This window comes from Pseudophryne corroboree, chromosome 6 (genome assembly GCF_028390025.1).
Source record: "Pseudophryne corroboree isolate aPseCor3 chromosome 6, aPseCor3.hap2, whole genome shotgun sequence".
NCBI classification, from domain to species: Eukaryota; Metazoa; Chordata; class Amphibia; order Anura; family Myobatrachidae; genus Pseudophryne; species Pseudophryne corroboree.
Window position 1 is genome coordinate 747,132,149 of NC_086449.1, and position 23,464 is coordinate 747,155,612.

General features: G+C 46.9%; 1 protein-coding gene across 7 annotated transcripts in view; it reads right to left on the reverse strand.

Moving 5' to 3' along the window:
• RNF213 (ring finger protein 213) overlaps window positions 1-23,464 on the reverse strand; it is a 680,515-nt gene that overhangs the window by 252,962 nt on the left and 404,089 nt on the right. For all 7 annotated transcript variants that reach the window (XM_063928518.1, XM_063928521.1, XM_063928520.1 and 4 more), the window contains one exon: window positions 16,525-16,661. In XM_063928518.1, coding sequence (XP_063784588.1) covers window positions 16,525-16,661 — 137 coding nt within the window. The remainder of the gene's footprint in view (window positions 1-16,524; window positions 16,662-23,464) is intronic.

Consider the following 23,464-nt stretch of genomic DNA (forward strand, 5'->3'; position numbering starts at 1 on the left):
GCTTTAGCAGAACAAAAGGCACTGAATATTTAAATTTAGTAACTCTCCTCCCCTCCATATTCCCAGAGTACCTCAGTGTTTTTTACTGAGCCGAACAGGAGCGATAGAGAGGTTGACAATGGAGAATTACATATAACATAACGGACAACAATAAAGTTGACACATAACGTTACTGACAACTAATCAGTTGACACCATAACCGATAGAACTTGAAAATTTGAACCAGTCGGTGAGAATGTGTTACCATAAGATCCCCTGAACTTACCACAAACCAGGTAAAACTGCTCTGGATGGGCGTCCAGTGCCCCGTATGGATTCAAAGAAAAGGATTTACCTGGTAAGTACCAAAATCCTATTTTCTTTTTCATCCACTAGGGGTCACTGGAGTACTCTTGGGACGTACCAAAGCTTCCCCTGTGGGCGGGAGAGCTGTTTGGCACCTGTAACACTAGGCGGCCAAAGCTAGATGCTGATGCCGCAAACGTATCAAACTTGTAAAAGCGCACAAACGTGTGCACTGATGACCATGTAGCCGCACGGCAAAGCTGCATCGTAGAAGCCCCATGACCAGCTGCCCATGAAGTTCCCACAGAACGTGTGGAGTGAGCTGTTACTGTTGTAGGCGGCTGTAACCTAGCATGAAGGTAAGCCTGACGTATGGTCAGTTTAATCCATCTGGATAAGGTCTGCTTAGAAGCTGGCCAACCCATCTTGGCAGCATCATAGAGAACAAACAACGTATCCCTCTTACGAACTGTAGACGTTCGGGATACATAAACGCGTAGTGCGCGTACCACATCCAAAGTTCCAGAATCTTCTGTTAACACCGGAACTACTATTGGTTGATTGATGTGAAAAGATGACACTACCTTTGGCAGGAAAGCGGGATTCGTCCTAAGTTCCGCTCTGTCATCATGAAACACCAAATACGGTGGCTTGCATGACAAGGCACCCAAATCTGAAACACGCCTTGCCGAAGCTAAGGCTAGAGAAAAATTGTTTTCCAAGTGAGAAACTTAATATCCACTTGTTGTAAGGGTTCAAAATATGAAGTGTAAGAAATATAAAACCAGATTCAAGTCCCATGGCGCTGTAGGTGAAATGAATGGAGGCTGTACTCTGAGAACACCTTGCAGAAAGGTGTGTACAGAAGGCAATAGAGCCAATCGTCTTTGAAAGTAAATTGACAAAGTAGATACCTGCACCTTTAGTGTAGATAAACGCAGTCCTCCATCTAACCCCGTCTGTAGAAATAACAAAAGACGGGATAACTTGAAAGATGTCGGAAACTTCCGAGCTTCCCACCAACCTATATAGGCACGCCAAATTCTGTAATAATGAGCTGCCGTAACTGGCTTCCTAGCACGTAAAAATGGTTGGTATAACCGAATCTGGAATGCCCTCTCTTCTTAAGAGGGCGGTCTCAACAGCCACTCCGTCAAATGCAGCCGCGCTAAATCGGGGAAAAGGAACGGACCCTGTTGTAACAGGTCCGGACGTAGCGGGAGCGGCCAAGGATCGTCTGCGAGTAATCCGCGGAGATCCAAGAACCAAGCTCTCCGAGGCCAATGAGGCGCCACTAGTATGACTATGGCGGACTCTCTTTTGATCCGTTTTAGCAACAGAGGGTGTAGCGGAAACGGTGGAAACAGATACACGAGGCTGTACGGCCACGCGATTGTGAGAGCAACCACCGCCACTGCCTTTGGATCTCGCGTTCTGGACACATACTGGTGCGTTTGGTGATTGTGGCGCGATGCCATCAGATCCATTTGTGGGTAACCCCACCTCTGGACCAACATGTGAAACACTTCTGGATTTAATGCCCATTCTCCTGGATGAAAATCCCGGCGGCTGAGATAATCTGCCTCCCAGTTGTCCACTCCCGGAATGAACACTGCCGACAATATCACTTGGTGATACTCGGCCCAATTGAGGATTCGAGCTACTTCCCGCATGGCCATGCGGCTTCTCGTTCCTCCTTGTTTGTTGATGTACGCGACTGCCGTCGCATTGTCTGACTGCACCTGGACAGTCTGAGACCGGAGCACGTGCACTGCTTGTCGTAGCGCATTGTAAATTGCCCGGAGTTCCAGGACATTTATAGATAGCAATCTTTCGTGATCCGCCCAGAGACCCTGGAGCTGACAAATTTGAACTACAGCTCCCCAACCTCTGAGACTCGCGTCTGTCGTTAGAATTATCCAACTTCCGACGCCGAACCGTTTTCCTGCGGTTAGATTGTGTACTTTGAGCCACCAGAGTAGAGATACTCTGGCCCGTGGCGACAACCTCACCCTCTGGTGAATCTGCAGATGCGAGCACATCCAGTTGAAAAGGACGTGAGTGAAATCTTCCGAACTGAAGCGCTTCGAAAGCCGCCACCATTGTGCCTAAGAGGCGAATGCACAAATGTACAGAGACTGTGCGTGGCTTGAGCACTAATTATACCAGATGACGAATAATCTGTACTTTCTGTTCTGGTATGTAAATTCTTTGATTTACCGTATCGAGAATCATACCTAGGAACTGAAGTCGTTGAGACGGAATTAGATGTGATTTCTTGAAGTTGACAATCCAACCGTGCTGAACTAGTACTTTGTACGTTAGCAACGCATGTTGGAGGAGCATCTGTTGAGACGGAGCTTTGATGAGCAGATCGTCCAAGTACGGAACTATTATCACTCCCAGGGATCTGAGATGAGCTATCATCACAGACATCACTTTGGTGAATACCCGAGGTGCTAACGAGAGGCCAAACGGAAGAGCCTGAAACTGCTAATGGTTCTGCCGTATCGCAAAACGCAAGAACCTCTGTTGAGGTGGCCAAATCGGAATGTGTAAGTACGCATCCTTGAGATCCAGCGCAATCATGAATTCCTGTGGCTCTAAACCTGCAATTACTGACCGCAGAGATTCCATCTTGAATCTGTAGTAAGTGACGTACTGATTGAGGCCCTTTAAGTTCAATATTGGCCTGACCGAGCCATCCGGCTTTGGTACCACAGACAGACTGGAATAATAACCATGACCTTGTTGGTGTACAGGGACCGGAATCAAAACTGCTGAATCCAGCATCCGAGATGGGCTGGGAGCCCGTCATGCCACTGGCTTGTCGGTGACCTTAGCGTCCTGACGACTGGTGTTGGTTTGTTGGAAACCACGTCCTCGACCTCGTCTACCAGGGTGGCTGTTCCTCTACCACGGCCTCGAAAGGGCTGAGGTCTAAAGGATTTGAACACCGGCCCAGAGTATTTCCGTCTAGGTACCGTTGAAGGCAATGGTAGGAAAACCGTTTATCCGGATTCTTCCGTGTTTCTACTAACATTTTATTAAGAGATTCCGAAACAGGAAAACACATTGGAGATCTCTGTCGTTTAGTAAATACGACATCATCATTTGTCAGAGGCTCCTCAGTTTCTGTAAACTTCAGAGACTGACGCACTGCTCTGATGAGATTATCAATGCCTGGGCTGTCAAAATCTTCACTATCTGACTGCTGGTATACTTCGCCCTCCTTACCCTCATCTTGCGCAGTGAGGTCTGGCATAGAATCGTCAGAATGCAACATAGCAGAAACTGGTAAATCATAAGACAAATGAAAATTATCCCTTCTACCCAAAGTGGACTTGGACCTTTGGCAAGGCTGAGACCCCTCCGGTAGTTCTGGAGGTCTCACCAGAGACTCAGATCTTGCCGCTTCCCGCTCTTGTCGAGAGGCGGACAATTCTGATTGCAACCCAGCCATTACATTTGTTAGCATAGCCCATGGCGGGTCCGGGGATGAAACCGGCTTTGAAACCGGAGCGGAAATTGTATTCGTAGCTGAATTCACAAAACATTCTGTACATGTGGTAGATCCATCCGGTAACACACTGTTACAGACCTTGCAGTGAAACTGCTTTTTAGTTTTAGCTGGTGCCTTACTCATTATGCAGACAGACAATATGCAAAAACAGACACTTGCACGACTCAGTAAAATTGTTACTAAGGTGTGTAATAATAAGATTTTACTCACCGGTAAATCTATTTCTCGCAGTCCGTAGTGGATGCTGGGTACTCCGTAAGGACCATGGGGAATAGACGGGCTCCGCAGGAGACTGGGCACTCTAAAGAAAGATTTAGGTCTACCTGGTGTGCACTGGCTCCTCCCCCTATGACCCTCCTCCAAGCCTCAGTTAGGACACTGTGCCCGGAAGAGCTGACACAATAAGGAAGGATTTTGAATCCCGGGTAAGACTCATACCAGCCACACCAATCACACCATATAACTCGTGATAGAAACCCCGGTTAACAGTATGATAACAATGGAGCCTCTGAACAGATGGCTCGCAATAACAACCCGATTTTTGTAACAATAACTATTTACAAGTATTGCAGACAATCCGCACTTGGGATGGGCGCCCAGCATCCACTACGGACTACGAGAAATAGATTTACCGGTGAGTAAAATCTTATTTTCTCTGACGTCCTAGTGGATGCTGGGTACTCCGTAAGGACCATGGGGATTATACCAAAGCTCCCAAACGGGCGGGAGAGTGCGGATGACTCTGCAGCACCGAATGAGAGAACTCCAGGTCCTCCTCAGCCAGGGTATCAAATTTATAAAATTTTGCAAACGTGTTTGCCCCTGACCAAGTAGCAGTTTGGCAAAGTTGTAAAGCCGAGACCCCTCGGGCAGCCGCCCAAGATGAGCCCACCTTCCTTGTGGAATGGGCTTTTACAGATTTAGGCTGCGGTAGTCCCACTGCTGAATAGCGCTACAAATCCAGCGCGCGATAGTCTGCTTAGAAGCAGGTGCACCCAGCTTGTTGGGTGCATATAAAATAAACAGCGAGTCAGTTTTCCTGACTCCAGCCGTCCTGGAAATATAAATTTTCAGGGCCCTGATTACGTCCAGAAACTTGGAATCCTCCAAGTCCCTAGTAGCCGCAGGCACCACAATAGGTTGGTTCAAGTGAAAAGCTGATACCACCTTCGGGAGAAACTGAGGACGAGTCCTCAACTCTGCCCTATCCATATGGAAAATCAGATAGGGGCTTTTACAGGACAAAGCCGCCAATTCTGACACACGTCTGGCCGAAGCCAGAGCCAACAACATAACCACTTTCCACGTGAGATATTTTAAATCCACAGTCTTAAGTGGCTCAAACCAATGTGATTTCAGAAACTCCAAAACCACATTGAGATCCCAAGGTGCCACTGGGGGCACAAAAGGAGGCTGAATATGCAGAACTCCCTTGACAAAAGTCTGAACTTCAGGCAGTGAAGCCAGTTCTTTCTGGAAGAAAATAGACAGGGCCGAGATCTGGACCTTAATGGACCCCAATTTGAGGCCCAACGTCACACCTGCTTGCAGGAAATGCAGGAATCGACCCAGTTGAAATTCCTCGGTTGGGGCCTTCTTGGCCTCACACCAAGCAACATATTTTCGCCAAATGCGGTGATAATGTTTTGCGGTGACATCCTTCCTGGCCTTGATCAGGGTAGGGATGACTTCCTCCGGAATGCCTTTTTCCTTTAGTATCCGGCGTTCAACCGCCATGCCGTCAAACGCAGCTGCGGTAAGTCTTGGAACAGACAGGGTCCCTGCTGCAGCAGGTCTTGTCTGAGCGGCAGAGGCCAAGGGTCCTCTGCAAGCATCTCTTGAAGCTCCGGGTACCAAGCTCTTCTTGGCCAATCCGGAGCCACGAGAATAGTTCTCACTCCTCGCTTTCTTATTATTCTCAGTACTTTGGGTATGAGAGGTAGAGGAGGAAACACATAAACCGACTGGTACACCCACGGTGTCACTAGAGCGTCCACAGCGATCGCCTGAGGGTCCCTTGACCTGGCGCAATATCTTTTTAGCTTTTTGTTGAGGCGGGACGCCATCATGTCCACCTGTGGTTTTTCCCAACGGTTTACCAGCATCTGGAAGACTTCTGGATGAAGTCCCCATTCTCCGGGTGGAGGTCGTGCCTGCTGAGGAAGTCTGCTTCCCAGTTGTCCACTCCCGGAATGAACACTGCTGTCAGTGCTAACACATGATTCTCTGCCCATCGGAGAATCCTTGTGACTTCTGCCATTGCCCTCCTGCTTCTTGTGCCGCCCTGTCTGTTTACATGGGCGACCGCCGTGATGTTGTCTGATTGGATCAGTACCGGCCGGTTCTGAAGAAGGGGCCTTGCTTGGTTTAGGGCATTGTAAATGGCCCTTAGCTCCAGAATATTTATGCGAAGCGAAATCTCCTGATTTGACCACAGTCCTTGGAAATTTCTTCCCTGTGTGACTGCACCCCAGCCCCGAAGGCTGGCATCCGTGGTCACCAGGACCCAGTCCTGTATTCCGAATCTGCGGCCCTCTAGTAGATGAGCCCTCTGCAGCCACCACAGCAGCGACACCCTGGTCCTTGCCGACAGGGTTATTCGCTGTTGCATCTGGAGATGGGACCCGGACCATTTGTCCAACAGTTCCCACTGGAAAGTCCTTGCGTGGAACCTTCCGAATGGAATCGCCTCGTACGAAGCTACCATTTTTCCCAGGACTCGTGTGCATTGATGTACCGACACCTGTCCCGGTTTTAGGATGTCTCTAACTAGAGATGACAACTCCTCGGCTTTTTCCACTGGAAGAAACACTCTTTTCTGGTCGGTGTCCAGAATCATTCCCAGGAACAGAAGACGTGTCGTCGGGACCAGCTGTGACTTTGGAATATTGAGAATCCAGCCGTGCTGTTGTAGCACTTCCCGAGAAAGCGCTACCCCCACTACCAACTGTTCCTTGGACCTCGCCTTTATCAGGAGATCGTCCAAGTACGGGATAATTAAAACTCCCTTCTTGCGAAGGAGTATCATCATTTCGGCCATTACCTTGGTAAAGACCCTCGGTGCCGTGGATAACCCAAACGGCAGCGTCTGGAACTGATAGTGACAGTCCTGTACCACAAATCTGAGGTACTCCTGGTGAGGAGGGTAAATGGGGACATGGAGGTACGCATCCTTGATGTCCAGGGAGACCATGTAATCCCCCTCGTCCAGGCTCGCAATAACCGCCCTGAGCGATTCCATCTTGAACTTGAACCTCTTGATATAAGTGTTCAAGGATTTTAGATTTAAGATGGGTCTCACCGAACCTCTCGGCAGAAACGATGAGCCTCTAGCCCTCTTGCTTTTCTGGGGCCGAAAGGACTGTACCTGATAATACGGTGCTTTCTTTTGCTGTGGGGCAGCCTGTGGCAAAAAGGTCGATTTCCCAGCAGTAGCTGTGGACACGAGGTCCGAAAGACCATCCCCAAACAGTTCCACCCCTTTATAGGGCAAAACTTCCATGTGCCGCTTAGAGTCGGCATCGCCAGACCATTGCCGAGTCCATAACCCCCTTCTGGCGGCAATGGACATAGCGCTTATTCTTGATGCCAGCTGGCAAATATCCCTCTGTGCATCACGCATGTATAAGACTGCATCTTTTATATGCTCAATCGTCAGCAAAATATTGTCCCTATCCATGGTATCAATATTATCCGACAGGGAATCTGACCACGCAGCAGCAGCACTGCACATCCAAGCTGATGTAATCGCTGGTCGCAATATAATGCCCGTGTGTAAATAGCTTTTAGGGTAGCTTCCTGCTTTCTATCAGCAGGTTCCTTCAGGGTAGCCGTATCCGGAGACGGTAGTGCCACCTTCTTTGATAAGCGTGTCAGCGCCTTATCTACCCTAGGGGGTGTTTCCCAACGTGACCTATCCTCTAGCGGGAAAGGGTACGCTGCCAATAACCGTTTTGAAATTATCAATTTCTTATCGGGGGAAGTCCACGCTTCCTCACACACCTCATTTAATTCCTCAGATGTAGGAAAAACTACAGGTAGTTTTTTCTCACCAAACATAATACCCTTTTTTGTGGTACCTGGGGTATTATCAGAAATGTGTAATACATTTTTCATTGCCTCAATCATGTAACGGGTGGACCTATTGGAGGGTACACTAGTCTCATCATCGTCGACACTGGAGTCGGTATCCGTGTCGACGTCTGTATCTGTCACCTGAGGTAGCGGGCGTTTTAAAGCCCCTGATGACATTTGAGACGTTGGAACAGGCACAAGCTGTGTAGCCGGCTGTCCTATGTCGTCAAACCTTTTGTGTAAGGAGTTGACACTTTCACGCAATTCCTTCCATAAGTCCAACCACACAGGTGTCGACCCCGCAGGGGGTGACATCACATTCACAGGCATTTGCTCCGCCTCCACATCATTTTCCTCCTCATACATGTCGACACCGCAGTACCGACACACAGCAGACACACAGGGAATGCTCTTACAGAGGACAGGACCCCACAAAGCCCTTTGGGGTGACAGAGGGAGAGTATGCCAGCACACACCAGAGCGCTATATATCACAGGGATATCACCTATAAAAACGTGTTTTCCCCTTATAGCTGCATAATATATTTATACTGAGCCTAATTTGTGCCCCCCCTCTCTTTTTTACCCTTTTCTGTAGTGCAGGACTGCAGGGGAGAGCCAGGGAGCTTCCTTCCAGCGGAACTGTGAAGGAAAAATGGCGCCAGTGTGCTGAGGGAGATGGCTCCGCCCCTTTTTCGGCGGGCTTTCTCCCGCTATTGTAAAAGTTCTGGCAGGGGTTAATAAGCACCCATATAGCCTCTGGGGCTATATATGGTGCCAGTTCGCCAGCCAAGGTGTTAATATTGCTGCTCAGGGCGCCCCCCCCCCCAGCGCCCTGCACCCATCAGTGACCGCAGTGTGTGGTGTGCATGAGGAGCAATGGCGCACAGCTGCAGTGCTGTGCACTACCTTGGAGAAGACAGAAGTCTTCAGCCGCCGATTTTCCGGACCTTCTTGCTTCTAGCTCTGTAAGGGGGACGGCGGCGCGGCTCCGGGAACGGACGACGAGGTCGGGTCCTGTGTTCGATCCCTCTGGAGCTAATGGTGTCCAGTAGCCTAAGAAGCCCAAGCTACCACCACTTAGGTAGGTTCGCTTCTTCTCCCCTTAGTCCCTCGATGCAGTGAGCCTGTTGCCAGCAGGTCTCACTGAAAATAAAAAACCTAACATATACTTTCTTCCTAGGAGCTCAGGAGAGCCCCTAGTGTGCATCCAGCTCGGCCGGGCACAGAAATCTAACTGAGGCTTGGAGGAGGGTCATAGGAGGAGGAGCCAGTGCACACCAGGTAGACCTAAATCTTTCTTTAGAGTGCCCAGTCTCCTGCGGAGCCCGTCTATTCCCATGGTCCTTACGGAGTACCCAGCATCCACTAGGACGTCAGAGAAATATATATATATATATATATATATATATATATAGCCGAAGTGCAGTGCACGTGGCCAGTCCTATATGAAATCTGATCCCAAATTCCCACTAACACCCCTGCGCCATCTGGTGGAGTAGTGTTGTAGGGCAGGATCTTCCAAACTGAAAGAGAAACAGGATTGAACAGGAAGCATGGTTAAAAATGGCCGCCATGCTTACACTAAAAATCACAGTTCAGGTTAAAAGCCATATATATAGTCTATAACTTGTAGCCAACATGTTAAAAACAAAACAACCCTGTTAACATAGGCTTAATAGCCTATGTACTTGTACCACAAGCCAGCAGCCTTCCTATGGTATCTCCCCCCCTTTGCAGCCGCACTGCTGTGAGGAGACTCATCCCCCCCTCCCCTTCAGTGCTCCGTGTACCGTTATTCTGGAGATCTGGTGCAGGGAGCTGAGGAGCGCTGTGTATAGCGGCGGGACGCGGCGCTGTAGAACCCCGTAGCGGTTGCCGGGGAGCGGGTCCCGGGGAGCCGGAGCGGGCGGCACTGTGAGCTGTAGCGGCGGCGGGCAGCTCTGTGAGCTGTAGCGGCAGCGGGCGGCTCTGTGATCGAGACGTTGTGTTACACAAACCAGCGGCGGCAGGCATCAGGGAGCATTGTCGCGCACAGCAACTTGTTCCCCACACAGCGGGGCGGCAGCTTGAGCTGACCGGCCCGTCCCCCAACATACCTGGACGCCTGTGGTGAGGGGCTATGACGGGGCTTCTTCTGCAAGCTCCGTCCAGCCTTTCCTGCAGGTAGTTCTGCTCTTGGCTGTGAGGGTGCTCTGTAGTGAGGAACGACACGCCAGCAGCTGCTTGTAACAGCTTCCACTATCCCGGACCCACGCCTTTTGGAAGTGGGGAAGGGATATGTATAAAGTTTAGATAAAATAAAAATTAAAAATAAAAACAAAAACAAAATATTCAAAGTAAGTGTGGGAGCTCCACACAACACATGTTGCTGCTGTGAGCACAGAAAAAACACTGAGGTACTCTGGGAATATGGAGGGGAGGAGAGTTACTAAATTTAAATATTCAGTGCCTTTTGTTCTGCTAAAGCCGTCCATATCCCAAGAGTACTCCAGTGACCCCTAGTGGATGAAAAAGAAATCAGCACTATAAAAATAAATAAGCACCTTTGTACAAATTTAAACTACATTCATACAGTATAAAAAAAGAGACGATTACTCTGCGCTAAATGACACTGTATCAGACTAAAGTGTGCAGTCTGTCATGTAAAGTAATTGAATCAGTAAGACTCCAAATATATATAACCACTTTATATTCGATCTGTTAAAAGGTAACAAAATATAACAAGCAAGTAACATATAGTTTGTAACAATTATCTATTCTGTATTAAAAACAGCAGTTGATATAGCAGACAATGTATTTAAAACTAATTCGTTGGTTCTGTTTAGTAGGAATTAAGTTGGAAAACACTGGCGTCCCAGTGTCTATTTAAATGAAAAGTCCCGCAATAGATTATCACAGTCTCATAGTAAATAGCTTATGAAGATTGCAGTGTATAATTACCCATGTGCTGGTTCCTGAAACAAATGGTAGACGGGGTCCGTTTTATAGAATAATGCACATATACAGGTGCAGCTTGCTCATGTAGCTGCTCAATATAATATAGAACTACCGTTCCGTTAAAGCATAGCACCGCTCCAGAAAGAAAGGTAATCACTGATTATATAACCTGTAGGTAAACCTCAGAAGGCTCTCTCCACGTTGCGGGTGTTAGACCTCACGGCGGAGGCCAATAGCATTCACCCTGTGAGGGCAGATGGAGTCTTGGATATTTGATGTGCAACCGCAGAAAGCCGTGAGCGGTGGTGACAGCGGGTGAACGCCGGCTGGAGCGCCCGGCGTGTAGCGTGCAAAGGTGTATTGAGGCTGTAGGAAGCCGTAAGCAGGCTCGATTGGCGGGTTGAAACCAAACAGATAACCAAACGTGGAAGGTGGGCGTCAACGCGTTTCGTCTCCGAAACCGGAGACTTCCTCAAGACGAATGCCTCCCCTCTCTCCAATCCCGAATTTATACTTTTTCTAATGATTTCACTCACAACAGCTGTGTCCATTTAATAGATACTACTATTCAAGTTGTATATATATATAAATAATAAAAAGGTTCCATATATAAACAAAGCTAATTATAAAAACCGAGTTTTTATTCATTAAGCACTTACTGAGTCAATACACCAGAGTTGTTCCACACTAAAGATATTACTTAATTAGATTTAATTAGACCTATTCTATCACATAATCAAGCACAGTGCTTAAATCTACACTCCTGAATTGTATAATTACTTTATTGCTAAACGTGTACTGCTTCATTAAAGGTAAAGACCTTTAAAGTACTATATTATTTCATATATAACACCAATTAATAATACAATAATAATTTCGTTCTAATCCTTTCTATTTGTTTATAGAGGATTTCTTTCTTCGTAGATTATAAAGATAACAGCTGTAATAACTTTCATAGATAGATAAATGAATATAAATCAAAAATAAACAAAAGAAAAAGGAAATATGTAAATATAAAAATAAAGGTTATAAGTCTTCAACTTCCTGTCAGAATTAAAAACTATATTACAAACAGCTAAGAACGATGATGTGATCTCAGAAGATGAGTTTTATTTTTTGTTACCCTCACATCCCATCACTCCAATTTTTTATCACTTACCTAAAATTCATAAAGATTTGTCACATCCACCTGGGAGACCTATTATTTCGGGAGTAGATTCACTTTCTTCTAATTTATCTCATTTTGTAGACTTCCATTTACAGGGTCACGTCGTTACTTTAAAATCACATATCAAGGACACCCATCATATATTACAACAAACTGTTGGTAAAGGTTGGACTGAAGGCTGGGTTTTTTTTAACCCTGGATGTCCAATCCCTTTATACCAACATACCACATCGAAAAGGTATTGGCTCTGTCAAATATTATTTAGACAGAGATCTCAATATGAAACCAGGGCGACGTGACTTTGTACTGGAGGCTATTCTTTTTATTTTGACTCACAATTATTTTCTGTTTGATGAACGTTATTATTTGCAGCATCTTGGAACGGCCATGGGGACCTAGCTTTGCTAACCTCTATATGGGCCACTTTGAAGAAGAAAACATCTGGAGCGGCCCATATAGAGAGAACCTGGTCCTCTATGGCCGTTACATAGACGACTTATTTATTATTTGGAATGGGGGTGTCCAATTAGCACTAGATTTTGTTACATTTTTAAATGATAACACTTATAATTTGAAGTTCACTCACAATTTTGATTTACAAACAACTCACTTTCTAGATATCACGTTCTCAATCTGTAAGGACAAGATTATATCAACTAATTTTATTAACCCGGTTGGGGCTGGGAATTATCTTCATTATTCAAGTGGTCATTATAAACCATGGATAAAAAACATTCCAAAGAATCAAATTACTAGAGTTAGACGAAACTGCTCAGAAGATTCAACATTCCAGCTACAAGTTGAGATCCTCTTACAACAGTTTTGTGAGAGGGGATATCCTCCACATATATTAGAGGACTCTAAATGGTTCGCAAACTCACTTATGAGAAATAATCTAGATATATCAGATAACAACAAAGACCTCTCCCTTGCAATACAAAAGCTTCAAACTAAGACAAGAATTACACCTACAGTAGATTCCATGAAATTTATTTCCAAATTTAATAACAAATTAAACGATATAAAAAAGATTGTCTTAGCGAATTATGAAATAATTAAACAAGATTCAATCCTGAATAAGTGTTTAGCAGAGAAACCAATGATTATTTTCAAAAGAAATACTAATCTTAAAGAGATGCTGGCTCCTAGATATTTAAAACCAGTAAATATAGATGAAAATTCCACGTGGTTACCAAAGAGACGATCTGGTAGGTTTAGATGTAACAAACAAGTCTGCTTGACATGCAAATTTATGATGAACAAAACTTTATGTGTTACGTCTAAAACTAATGGTAACACTTTTCCGATCAAACAATTTATTAATTGTGATTCAGAATACTGTGTCTATCTGTTACAGTGCCCTTGTTCCCTTCAATATGTAGGGAGAACTACAAGATCGTTAAAATCTAGATTTCGGGAACATAGATTGAAAATCATTAAGAAACTTCAAACTCATAGTGAATCCCGTAATTTCTGTAGAGCACATAATGGTGACCCATCTTCTCTCTGTATTGTGGGACTGGAGCAATTTTCCTGCACAAAAAGAGGAGGAGATAGGTTCCGGATATTATGTTTAGGGGAATCCTCATGGATTTTCAAGTTAGATACCTTATACTCCAATGGCCTCAATGAAGCTTTGGACTATTCCAGTTTAGACTGAATGAAACAGTTAATTTTGTCTATCTGAACCCTCTTTTTTTGCATATCAAGTATGCTTCATTTGGTTTTTTAGTTTTAGGTTTAAATTTTTATAAAAATATGTCTTTACAATGGACATACATATAAGCTAGTGGATTTATTAGTAATCAATTAGACCGCTGATTAACAACATATGGTCTATCACAATATTTGAGACATGATCCTAAATTAGTTAAAAGTCTTATTCCATTAATTATTTATTACCTAGTAAAAGCTGGCTGTCAGTATTATAGGAATAAAGTAATACATAAACAATGCATTAAAATTCATAAATTTGGAGATTATTTATATTATTTATGTACAGTCATTTTTATATTTATTTGCATATTTATTTTATTTATTATATTTCTTTGCCCATATATAAAGATCTCTCTTGTGGTTGTAATATCTGTGCTATGTGAATGGGTAGTTATAATAGGTTGAAGACTTATAACCTTTATTTTTATATTTACATATTTCGTTTTTTCTTTTGTTTATTTTTGATTTATATTAATTTATCTATCTATGAAAGTTATTACAGCTGTTAGCTTTATAATCTACGAAGAAAGAAATCCTCTATAAACAAATAGAAAGGATTAGAACAAAATTATTATTGTATTATTAATTGGTGTTATATATGAAATAATATAGTACTTTAAAGGTCTTTACCTTTAATGAAGCAGTACACGTTTAGCAATAAAGTAATTATACAATTCAGGAGTGTAGATTTAAGCACTGTGCTTGATTATGTGATAGAATAGGTCTAATTAAATCTAATTAAGTAATATCTTTAGTGTGGAACAACTCTGGTGTATTGACTCAGTAAGTGCTTAATGAATAAAAACTCGGTTTTTATAATTAGCTTTGTTTATATATGGAACCTTTTTATTATTTATATATATATACAACTTGAATAGTAGTATCTATTAAATGGATACAGCTGTTGTGAGTGAAATCATTAGAAAAAGTATAAATTCGGGATTGGAGAGAGGGGAGGCATTCGTCTTGAGGAAGTCTCCGGTTTCGGAGACGAAATGCGTTGACGCCCACCTTCCACGTTTGGTTATCTGTTTGGTTTCAACCCGCCAATCGAGCCTGCTTACGGCTTCCTACAGCCTCAATACACCTTTGCACGCTACACGCCGGGCGCTCCAGCCGGCGTTCACCCGCTGTCACCACCGCTCACGGCTTTCTGCAGTTGCACATCAAATATCCAAGACTCTATCTGCCCTCACAGGGTGAATGCTATTGGCCTCCGCCGTGAGGTCTAACACCCGCAACGTGGAGAGAGCCTTCTGAGGTTTACATACAGGTTATATAATCAGTGATTACCTTTCTTTCTGGAGCGGTGTTATGCTTTAACGGAACGGTAGTTCTATATTATATTGAGCAGCTACATGAGCAAGCTCCACCTGTATATGTGCATTATTCTATAAAACGGACCCTGTCTACCATTTGTTTCAGGAACCAGCACATGGGTAATTATACACTGCAATCTTCATAAGCTATTTACAATGAGACTGTGATAATCTATCGCGGGACTTTTCATTTAAATAGACACTGGGACGCCAGTGTTTTCCAACTTAATTCCTACCAAACAGAACCAACGAATTAGTTTTAAATACATTGTCTGCTATATCAACTGCTGTTTTTAATACAGAATAGATAATTGTTGCAAACTATATGTTACTTGCTTGTTATATTTTGTTACCTTTTAACAGATCGAATATAAAGTGGTTATACAGGTTGAGTATCCCATATCCAAATATTCCGAAATACGGAATATTCCGAAATACGGACTTTTTTGAGTGAGATAGTGAAACCTTTGTTTTTTGATGGCTCAATGCACACAAACTTTGTTTAATACACAAAGTTATGAAATATATTGTATTAAATTACCTTCAGGCTGTGTGTATAAGGTGTATATGAAACATAAATTAATTGTGTGAATGTACACACATTTTGTTTAATGCACAAAGTTATAAAAAATATTGGCTAAAATTACCTTCAGGCTGTGTGTATATGGTGTATATGAAACAAAACCATTCTGTGCTTAGATTTAGGTCCCATCACCATGATATCTCCTTATGGTATGCAATTATTCCAAAATACGGAAAAATCCGATATCCAAAATACCTCTGGTCCCAAGCATTTTGGATAAGGGATACTCAACCTGTATATATTTGGAGTCTTACTGATTCAATTAATTTACATGACAGACTGCACACTTTAGTCTGATACAGTGTCATTTAGCGCAGAGTAATCTTCTCTTTTTTTAACAGTCCTTAATTGCTGGCAACCTAGCAAGTTGCCTTTACTCAGCTGCTATACATCACTAGTTTAACTGAGGTATATTATTAGCGCCGGATAAGAACTAGTCTGTGACATCTGTCCAGATTTGTTCTTTTATTATCTATTCACACAGTATAAGTGAAAGCAATATTTGATCATTTGTTTTTCTGTACTATAAAAGTAGTTTTTATTTTATATCAATATATAATGATGAATCTTTTAATTTTACAAATTTGTAGTTATTTTTTGTTCATTTCATCAGTATCCTGTTATAGCATAAATGTGTGCTTTACTTTTTCTACAGTATTTCTTAAAGCAAATTGCCAACTGTTACAGACGTGCAAAACTCACGTTTCAGCCTTAAAATCAGAATAGACAACTGGCTTATGATTGCAATCTACTTGTGTGTGTGGCCAATTGTCTGCTTTCCATTTGGTCAGCCACCTCTATTCTAGAATGCCATCAGTTTGTGGCCAACATGGAAACAGATTCAGTCCTTCAGCTAAACAGCCGCAACCCAATCTTATTATTGTCCCCTTTATAGGGTCAAACTACTACAGACTCACCGAATTTTTTTCAAGAAGGAGAATTCTGTGTCAAATTGCTGCAGGGACAAGATTTCAATGCCGTTAACCTGGTTCTGTAACTCAGCTTCTAATATTTTTTTGTCAGCAGATGTGAGAAGGCGAGAAAATGTTGTAATCTAAACAGAACAGAGGTATTATTTATTTTATTAATAGGCTAAAGGTAAAAAAAAATCATATTTTTTAAAAACAAATAATTTTGAAAGTCAGGATCAATGTTACCTATGCACTTACCGTAAGACCATAAATCATAATAATAATAATAATTACTAAATATACCTGCAATTCTTTCCATACTTTTTTTCTTTTGAAATATCTGCCTTTCATTCTACAGTGCAGCTTATGCAAGCTAATGCTGTTATCAGCCTCTCTACAAAGTAGGGTTGGCTGAATAAAACCACCTTGGTTTAAAAGGGTTGGTATCTATATACCTGCGCCTGTCATCCTGGTGGTCAGAATCCCAAGATGCCAGGCGCCGGAATACGGGCAGCGGGGCGAGCGCATAAGAGCTTACTGCGGTCACAGTGGTGCGCCACGCTATTTATTTTCCCTCCAGGCGTGTCGTAGACACCCCAAGAGGGGGAATAGGTGTCGGTCGGGATCACAGCGCCGGTATGCTGAGCGCCGGGATCCTGACAGACGGGATATCGAATGCCTCCCAGCTTAAACCATGGATTAAAGTGTTTAAACCATGGTTTAAACAAAATGTTGTTGTTTTTTGTTTTTTAAACACCCTGGTTCTTAAAAAAGCTTATTATACTAATAACTAGGTGATTCATCGCGCCCTACGGGCGCTCTTCACACCGTCGTAAGGGGCTACGCCCCCTTAAACCTTGCACACCCTTGTGGCGTGCAATATTTTTATTATATGGGAGTATTACCTCCAAACATAATTGTGTGAGTGGTTAAATATTGCACGGACAAAGGGCGTGCAATGGTTAAGGGGTCGAAGCCCCTTGCAATGGGATGAACAGCGCACGCAGAGCCTGATGTATCACCTAGTACAGGGGTGTCAAACTCAAATTCATCGGGGGCCGCATCAGCAGTTTGGTCCCCATCAAAGGGCCGGTTGTATCTGTAGGTCTATCCAAAATTTACCGCTCCACCTGCCTTATATGTGCCCAGCCATCTGCCCCCTTTTAAAGTGCCCAGCCATGTGCCCCCTTTTATAGTGCCCAGCCATGTGCCCCCTTTTATAGTGCACAGGTCCCCATTTTACACATTGTGGCAGGCACAGGTCCCCATTTTACACATTGTGGCAGGCACAGGTCCCCATTTTACACATTGTGGCAGGCACAGGTCCCCATTTTACACATTGTGGCAGGCACAGGTCCCCATTTTACACGTAGCGGCAGGTACAGGTCCCCATTTTACACATTGTGGCAGGCACAGGTCCCCATTTTACACATTGTGGCAGGCACAGGTCCCCATTTTACACATAGCGGCAGGCACAGGTCCCCATTTTACACATTGTGGCAGGCACAGGTCCCCATTTTACACATTGTGGCAGGCACAGGTCCCCATTTTACACATAGCGGCAGGTACAGGTCCCCATTTTACACATTGTGGCAGGCACAGGTCCCCATTTTACACATTGTGGCAGGCACAGGTCCCCATTTTACACATAGCGGCAGGTACAGGTCCCCATTTTACACATTGCGGCAGGTGGTGGAAGGAGGGAGAGAGAGAGAAAGAGAGGAAGGGAGAGGGGCTGACTTACATTTGAAGCGGTTCTCGCCGCTCTTCAGCCGCCTCTCCCTCCTCGTCTGCGCGGCTCCCTTCTCCCTCCTCCGACGGGGTTTCGTTGAATGATGCGTTTGCGCCGTGACGTCACGACGCAATCGCGTCATTCCGCGAAACCCCGCCCCCCCCGAGCTGGGCACTCGGGAGAAGGGGGTTTCATGGCGGCGGCACCGCGGGCCATCAGACGAGGTCTGGCGGGCCGGATTTGGCCCGCGGGCCTTGTCTTTGACACCCCTGACCTAGTAGGTGCTTTGGTTGGGGGAGTGGTGGGTGCGGGGAAGACGCAGATGGGATCTGGGGGTGCCGCGGGAGGGGCAGTTGTGGTGGTGCCGCAGGTGGGGGAGGGGCTGGTGCGGTAATGCCGCAAGTGGGAGTCCAGAGCCACCGAGGGTGGGAGGAGGAGCAGTTGCGGGGTGCCCCGGATGGGGGAGGGGCGAATGCGGTGGTGTGGCGGGAGGGGCGTGTGCGGAGTTGCTGCGGGTGAGGGAGGGAGTCCGGAGCTACCGCGCGTGCTGGAGGGGGTGTGTGGGGGTGGCGTGGATGGGGCACAGAGGTACTGCGAGTGAGGGAGGGGCGGGTAATGCTTCTCCTGGAAGCAGCTAAGCTTCTGTCCTCCCTTTGGCAGTGGCTCTCCAGGAGACTCGCACAGCAGCCAGTTACTATTGTTAGCGCCGTTGTCCCAACGCGCTGCATTACAGGGAAGAAGATGCACTCAATAAACTACAGCTCCCAGCAGCCCTAAAGGGCTGCTGGGAGCTGTAGTTTATTTAGTGCGTCTACTTCCCTGTAATGCAGAGCATTGAGACACTGGTGCTAACAATAGTCACTGTCTGGCAGAACTGAGTGACTGGCTGAATCAATGTAAAAGGTGAGAGTGCTGTGCAGTGTCAGTGTCCGCTCAGCAAAGGGATGCAATGCAGGGAGGCACCAGGAAGGACAGGCGTTCTCCCTGCTCTGCATCCATGTGCTGAGCTGCTGCTGCTATCCCTGCTGCTGCTGCCAGCTGCTGTCACACATGCAGCGGCGCCAGCAGCACACAACCTCTTCTCCCCCTCGGCGCCGGCAGCACAAAGCCTCCTCTGTCCCCCCGCTCCCCTGTGTGACATTCAGTGGCCGGGCGGGAGCCAAAGTGGGTGGAGCTAGATGGGAATAAGGGGCGGCGCTAGACGGGACCATGTTGCAGCAGGAGGATGTATTACGTGTGTAAGCGGCTCTGGTACAGGGGGCGTTACGCGTGTAAGCGGCATTGCTACAGGGGGCGTTACGCGTGTAAGCGGCACTGGTACAGGGGGCGTTACGCGTGTAAGCGGCACTGGTACAGGGGGCGTTACGCGTGTAAGCGGCACTGGTACAGGGGGCGTTACGCGTGTAAGCGGCACGGGTACAGGGGGCGTTACGCGTGTAAGCGGCACGGGTACAGGGGGCGTTACGCGTGTAAGCGGCACGGGTACAGGGGGCGTTACGCGTGTAAGCGGCACGGGTACAGGGGGCGTTACGCGTGTAAGCGGCACGGGTACAGGGGGCGTTACGCGTGTAAGCGGCACGGGTACAGGGGGCGTTACGCGTGTAAGCGGCACGGGTACAGGGGGCGTTACGCGTGTAAGCGGCACGGGTACAGGGGGCGTTACGCGTGTAAGCGGCACGGGTACAGGGGGCGTTACGCGTGTAAGCGGCACGGGTACAGGGGGCGTTACGCGTGTAAGCGGCACGGGTACAGGGGGCGTTACGCGTGTAAGCGGCACGGGTACAGGGGGCGTTACGCGTGTAAGCGGCACGGGTACAGGGGGCGTTACGCGTGTAAGCGGCACGGGTACAGGGGGCGTTACGCGTGTAAGCGGCACGGGTACAGGGGGCGTTACGCGTGTAAGCGGCACGGGTACAGGGGGCGTTACGCGTGTAAGCGGCACGGGTACAGGGGGCGTTACGCGTGTAAGCGGCACGGGTACAGGGGGCGTTACGCGTGTAAGCGGCACGGGTACAGGGGGCGTTACGCGTGTAAGCGGCACTGGTACAGGGGGCGTTACGCGTGTAAGCGGCACTGGTACAGGGGGCGTTACGCGTGTAAGCGGCACTGGTACAGGGGGCGTTACGCGTGTAAGCGGCACTGGTACAGGGGGCGTTACGCGTGTAAGCGGCACTGGTACAGGGGGCGTTACGCGTGTAAGCGGCACTGGTACAGGGGGCGTTACGCGTGTAAGCGGCACTGGTACAGGGGGCGTTACGCGTGTAAGCGGCACTGGTACAGGGGGCGTTACGCGTGTAAGCGGCACTGGTACAGGGGGCGTTACGCGTGTAAGCGGCACTGGTACAGGGGGCGTTACGCGTGTAAGCGGCACTGGTACAGGGGGCGTTACGCGTGTAAGCGGCACTGGTACAGGGGGCGTTACGCGTGTAAGCGGCACTGGTACAGGGGGCGTTACGCGTGTAAGCGGCACTGGTACAGGGGGCGTTACGCGTGTAAGCGGCACTGGTACAGGGGGCGTTACGCCTGTAAGCGGCACTGGTACAGGGGGCGTTACGCCTGTAAGCGGCACTGGTACAGGGGGCGTTACGCCTGTAAGCGGCACTGGTACAGGGGGCGTTACGCCTGTAAGCGGCACTGGTACAGGGGGCGTTACGCGTGTAAGCGGCACTGGTACAGGGGGCGTTACGCGTGTAAGCGGCACTGGCACAGGGGGCGTTACGCGTGTAAGCGGCACTGGCACATGGGGCGTTACGTGTGTAAGCGGCACTGGTACAGGGGGCGTTACGCTTGTAAGCGGGACTGGTACAGGGGGCGTTACGCGTGTAGACGGCACTGGTACAGGGGGCGTTACGCGTGTAAGCGGCACTGGTACAGGGGGCGTTACGCGTGTAAGCGGCACTGGTACAGGGGGCGTTACGCGTGTAAGCGGCACTGGTACAGGGGGCGTTACGCGTGTAAGCGGCACTGGTACAGGGGGCGTTACGCGTGTAAGCGGCACTGGTACAGGGGGCGTTACGCGTGTAAGCGGCACTGGTACAGGGGGCGTTACGCGTGTAAGCGGCACTGGTACAGGGGGCGTTACGCGTGTAAGCGGCACTGGTACAGGGGGCGTTACGTGTCTAAGCGGCACTGGTACAGGGGGCGTTACGTGTCTAAGCGGCACTGGTACAGGGGGCGTTACGTGTGTAAGCATCACTGGTACAGGGGACGTTACGTGTCTAAGCGGCACAGATACAGGGGCATTACGTGTCTAAGCGTCACTGGTACAGAGGGCGTTACGTGTGTAAGCGTCACTGCTACAGGGGGTGTTACGTTTGTAAGCGTCACTGGTACAGGGGGCATTATGTGTGTAAGCGTCACTGGTACAGGCGGCGTTACGTGTGTAAGCGTCACTGCTATAGGGGGTGTTACCTGTGTATGGTCCCTGGTACAGGGGGGCGTCACATGTGTAAGCGTCACTGGTACAGGGGGCATTACATGTGTAAGTGTCTCTACTACAGGGGGTATTATGTGCGCTGTGCCTTTGTAAAGTTTGCGAGGGTGCAAATTTATAGTTTGCAGGGGGGTGCTGAACACCCTAGCACCGGCCCAGACTGCACACCCACTGCACTGCACAGCACTGTCACCTTTTACATTGATTCAGCGTCCAGACATTACCCTCCACGATATCACCCACTCTATACGGTACATTAGCCATCTTGGGGCTTCCAGGCTGGCAGCCCAGGTGCTGTGTTGCGGAATCAGGGCCTCTGGGGATCTGGGCGCGGCTGTGGCAGGGAGGCACTTCTGTGACATCACACGCAGAGGAGGCTCCAGGGCTCAGAGAGTATGCGGCGCAGGGAGGGCTATGAAAACCTTCCGCTGCGCCGCTTTCATACACATCTATGCCAGTGGCTGCAGCAGCTTTTGTTACACCTACGTCGCGGCTAGGGAGTGGGGATTGTTGATGCTGGAGGGGGCAGGCGGTCTGGCCGCAGGACATAGGACGCTGCAGTAAAAGGTTTTTTTTCCCCCCTATCTGCAGCGCAGAGACTTGCTGCAGATGCAGTGGCATACCCTCCAGCTGTACCTTTTTGGCAGGTACAGTCACTTTTTTTTATGGTCTGTACCGATTTTTGACTCTCCAAGCTTCCATTGAAAGTATAGGAAAAGGGGCGTGGCCACGTGGCTATACCCGTGGCCACGCCCCCTTTTCAAATTTGTATATATTTTTATGTGTACATTGTTGGAGGCTATGTTGCTGCAGATGCAGTGGGCCTATTTTGGGGTGTGGGGCTGGAGCTGCAGCTCCGCAGTACCATTGCTAATCCTGCTCTGTGAAAACACAGCAGGCAAAGGGCAGAGCCTCCCATTGGATGTAACCTGTGTGGGAGGGCATTTCTCGTCCAATCAGCTGTGGACTGGGTGTGATAGACCTGCCACTAACCCAGTGAGAGATGCGTTATACACACAGGCACAAAGTCACAGATCTGGGCTATTATATAGGAGATATTCAAAATGGTTAACGCCAGTGGCATGCCCAGTGCTAATACTTAACCTTTTGTGTGTGCTATTGCAATCTCCATTTTGTATTACTATTCAGATTTATTTATTTATAAGTAGGACTAATTCTTAACATTAACTTGTTATTCTTATTTTCAATTTCATCTATATCGGAGTGTACTTTGTATGTTTTAATATATTTAATCTATCTACATACTTTATATTCAGATGTATAGTCAAACACCAATCTGGTGTTGGGGCATATTCAGATTTAATAAAAATGATGAGCAGTAAAAAATTGGCCTTATTGAAAGATGTAAAATAAATCATATCAAAGCCTAATAACAGTGTATTGTTAATGTTAGAAAGCATGAAAACACACAGCAGTGGTTTCATAGTGTTAATATAAGCAGGATTTAAAAAAAATGCTTTCATTAAAACATCCGTGAAAAAAAAAAAAAGGGTTTAACAAAATAAATAAATGGTTTAAACAAGTTTTTTCCCCCCCAACCCTGCTACAAACAGACGCTAACTGCATTGTCCTTCAACAGGATTACAATTGGAGTGCTGCAACAACCTACTAGGTGGTTCTGCAGCAGGGAAGCGGCTGACACCTCGCAAGGCCGGTGACCCCCCCTCCCTAACTCCCACGGTGCAGGTATGCGGTTACCCAAACAGCATATCGAAAATAACAAAGATTTTAAAGAAACTGAAGAAAACGCTCTGGAGCTT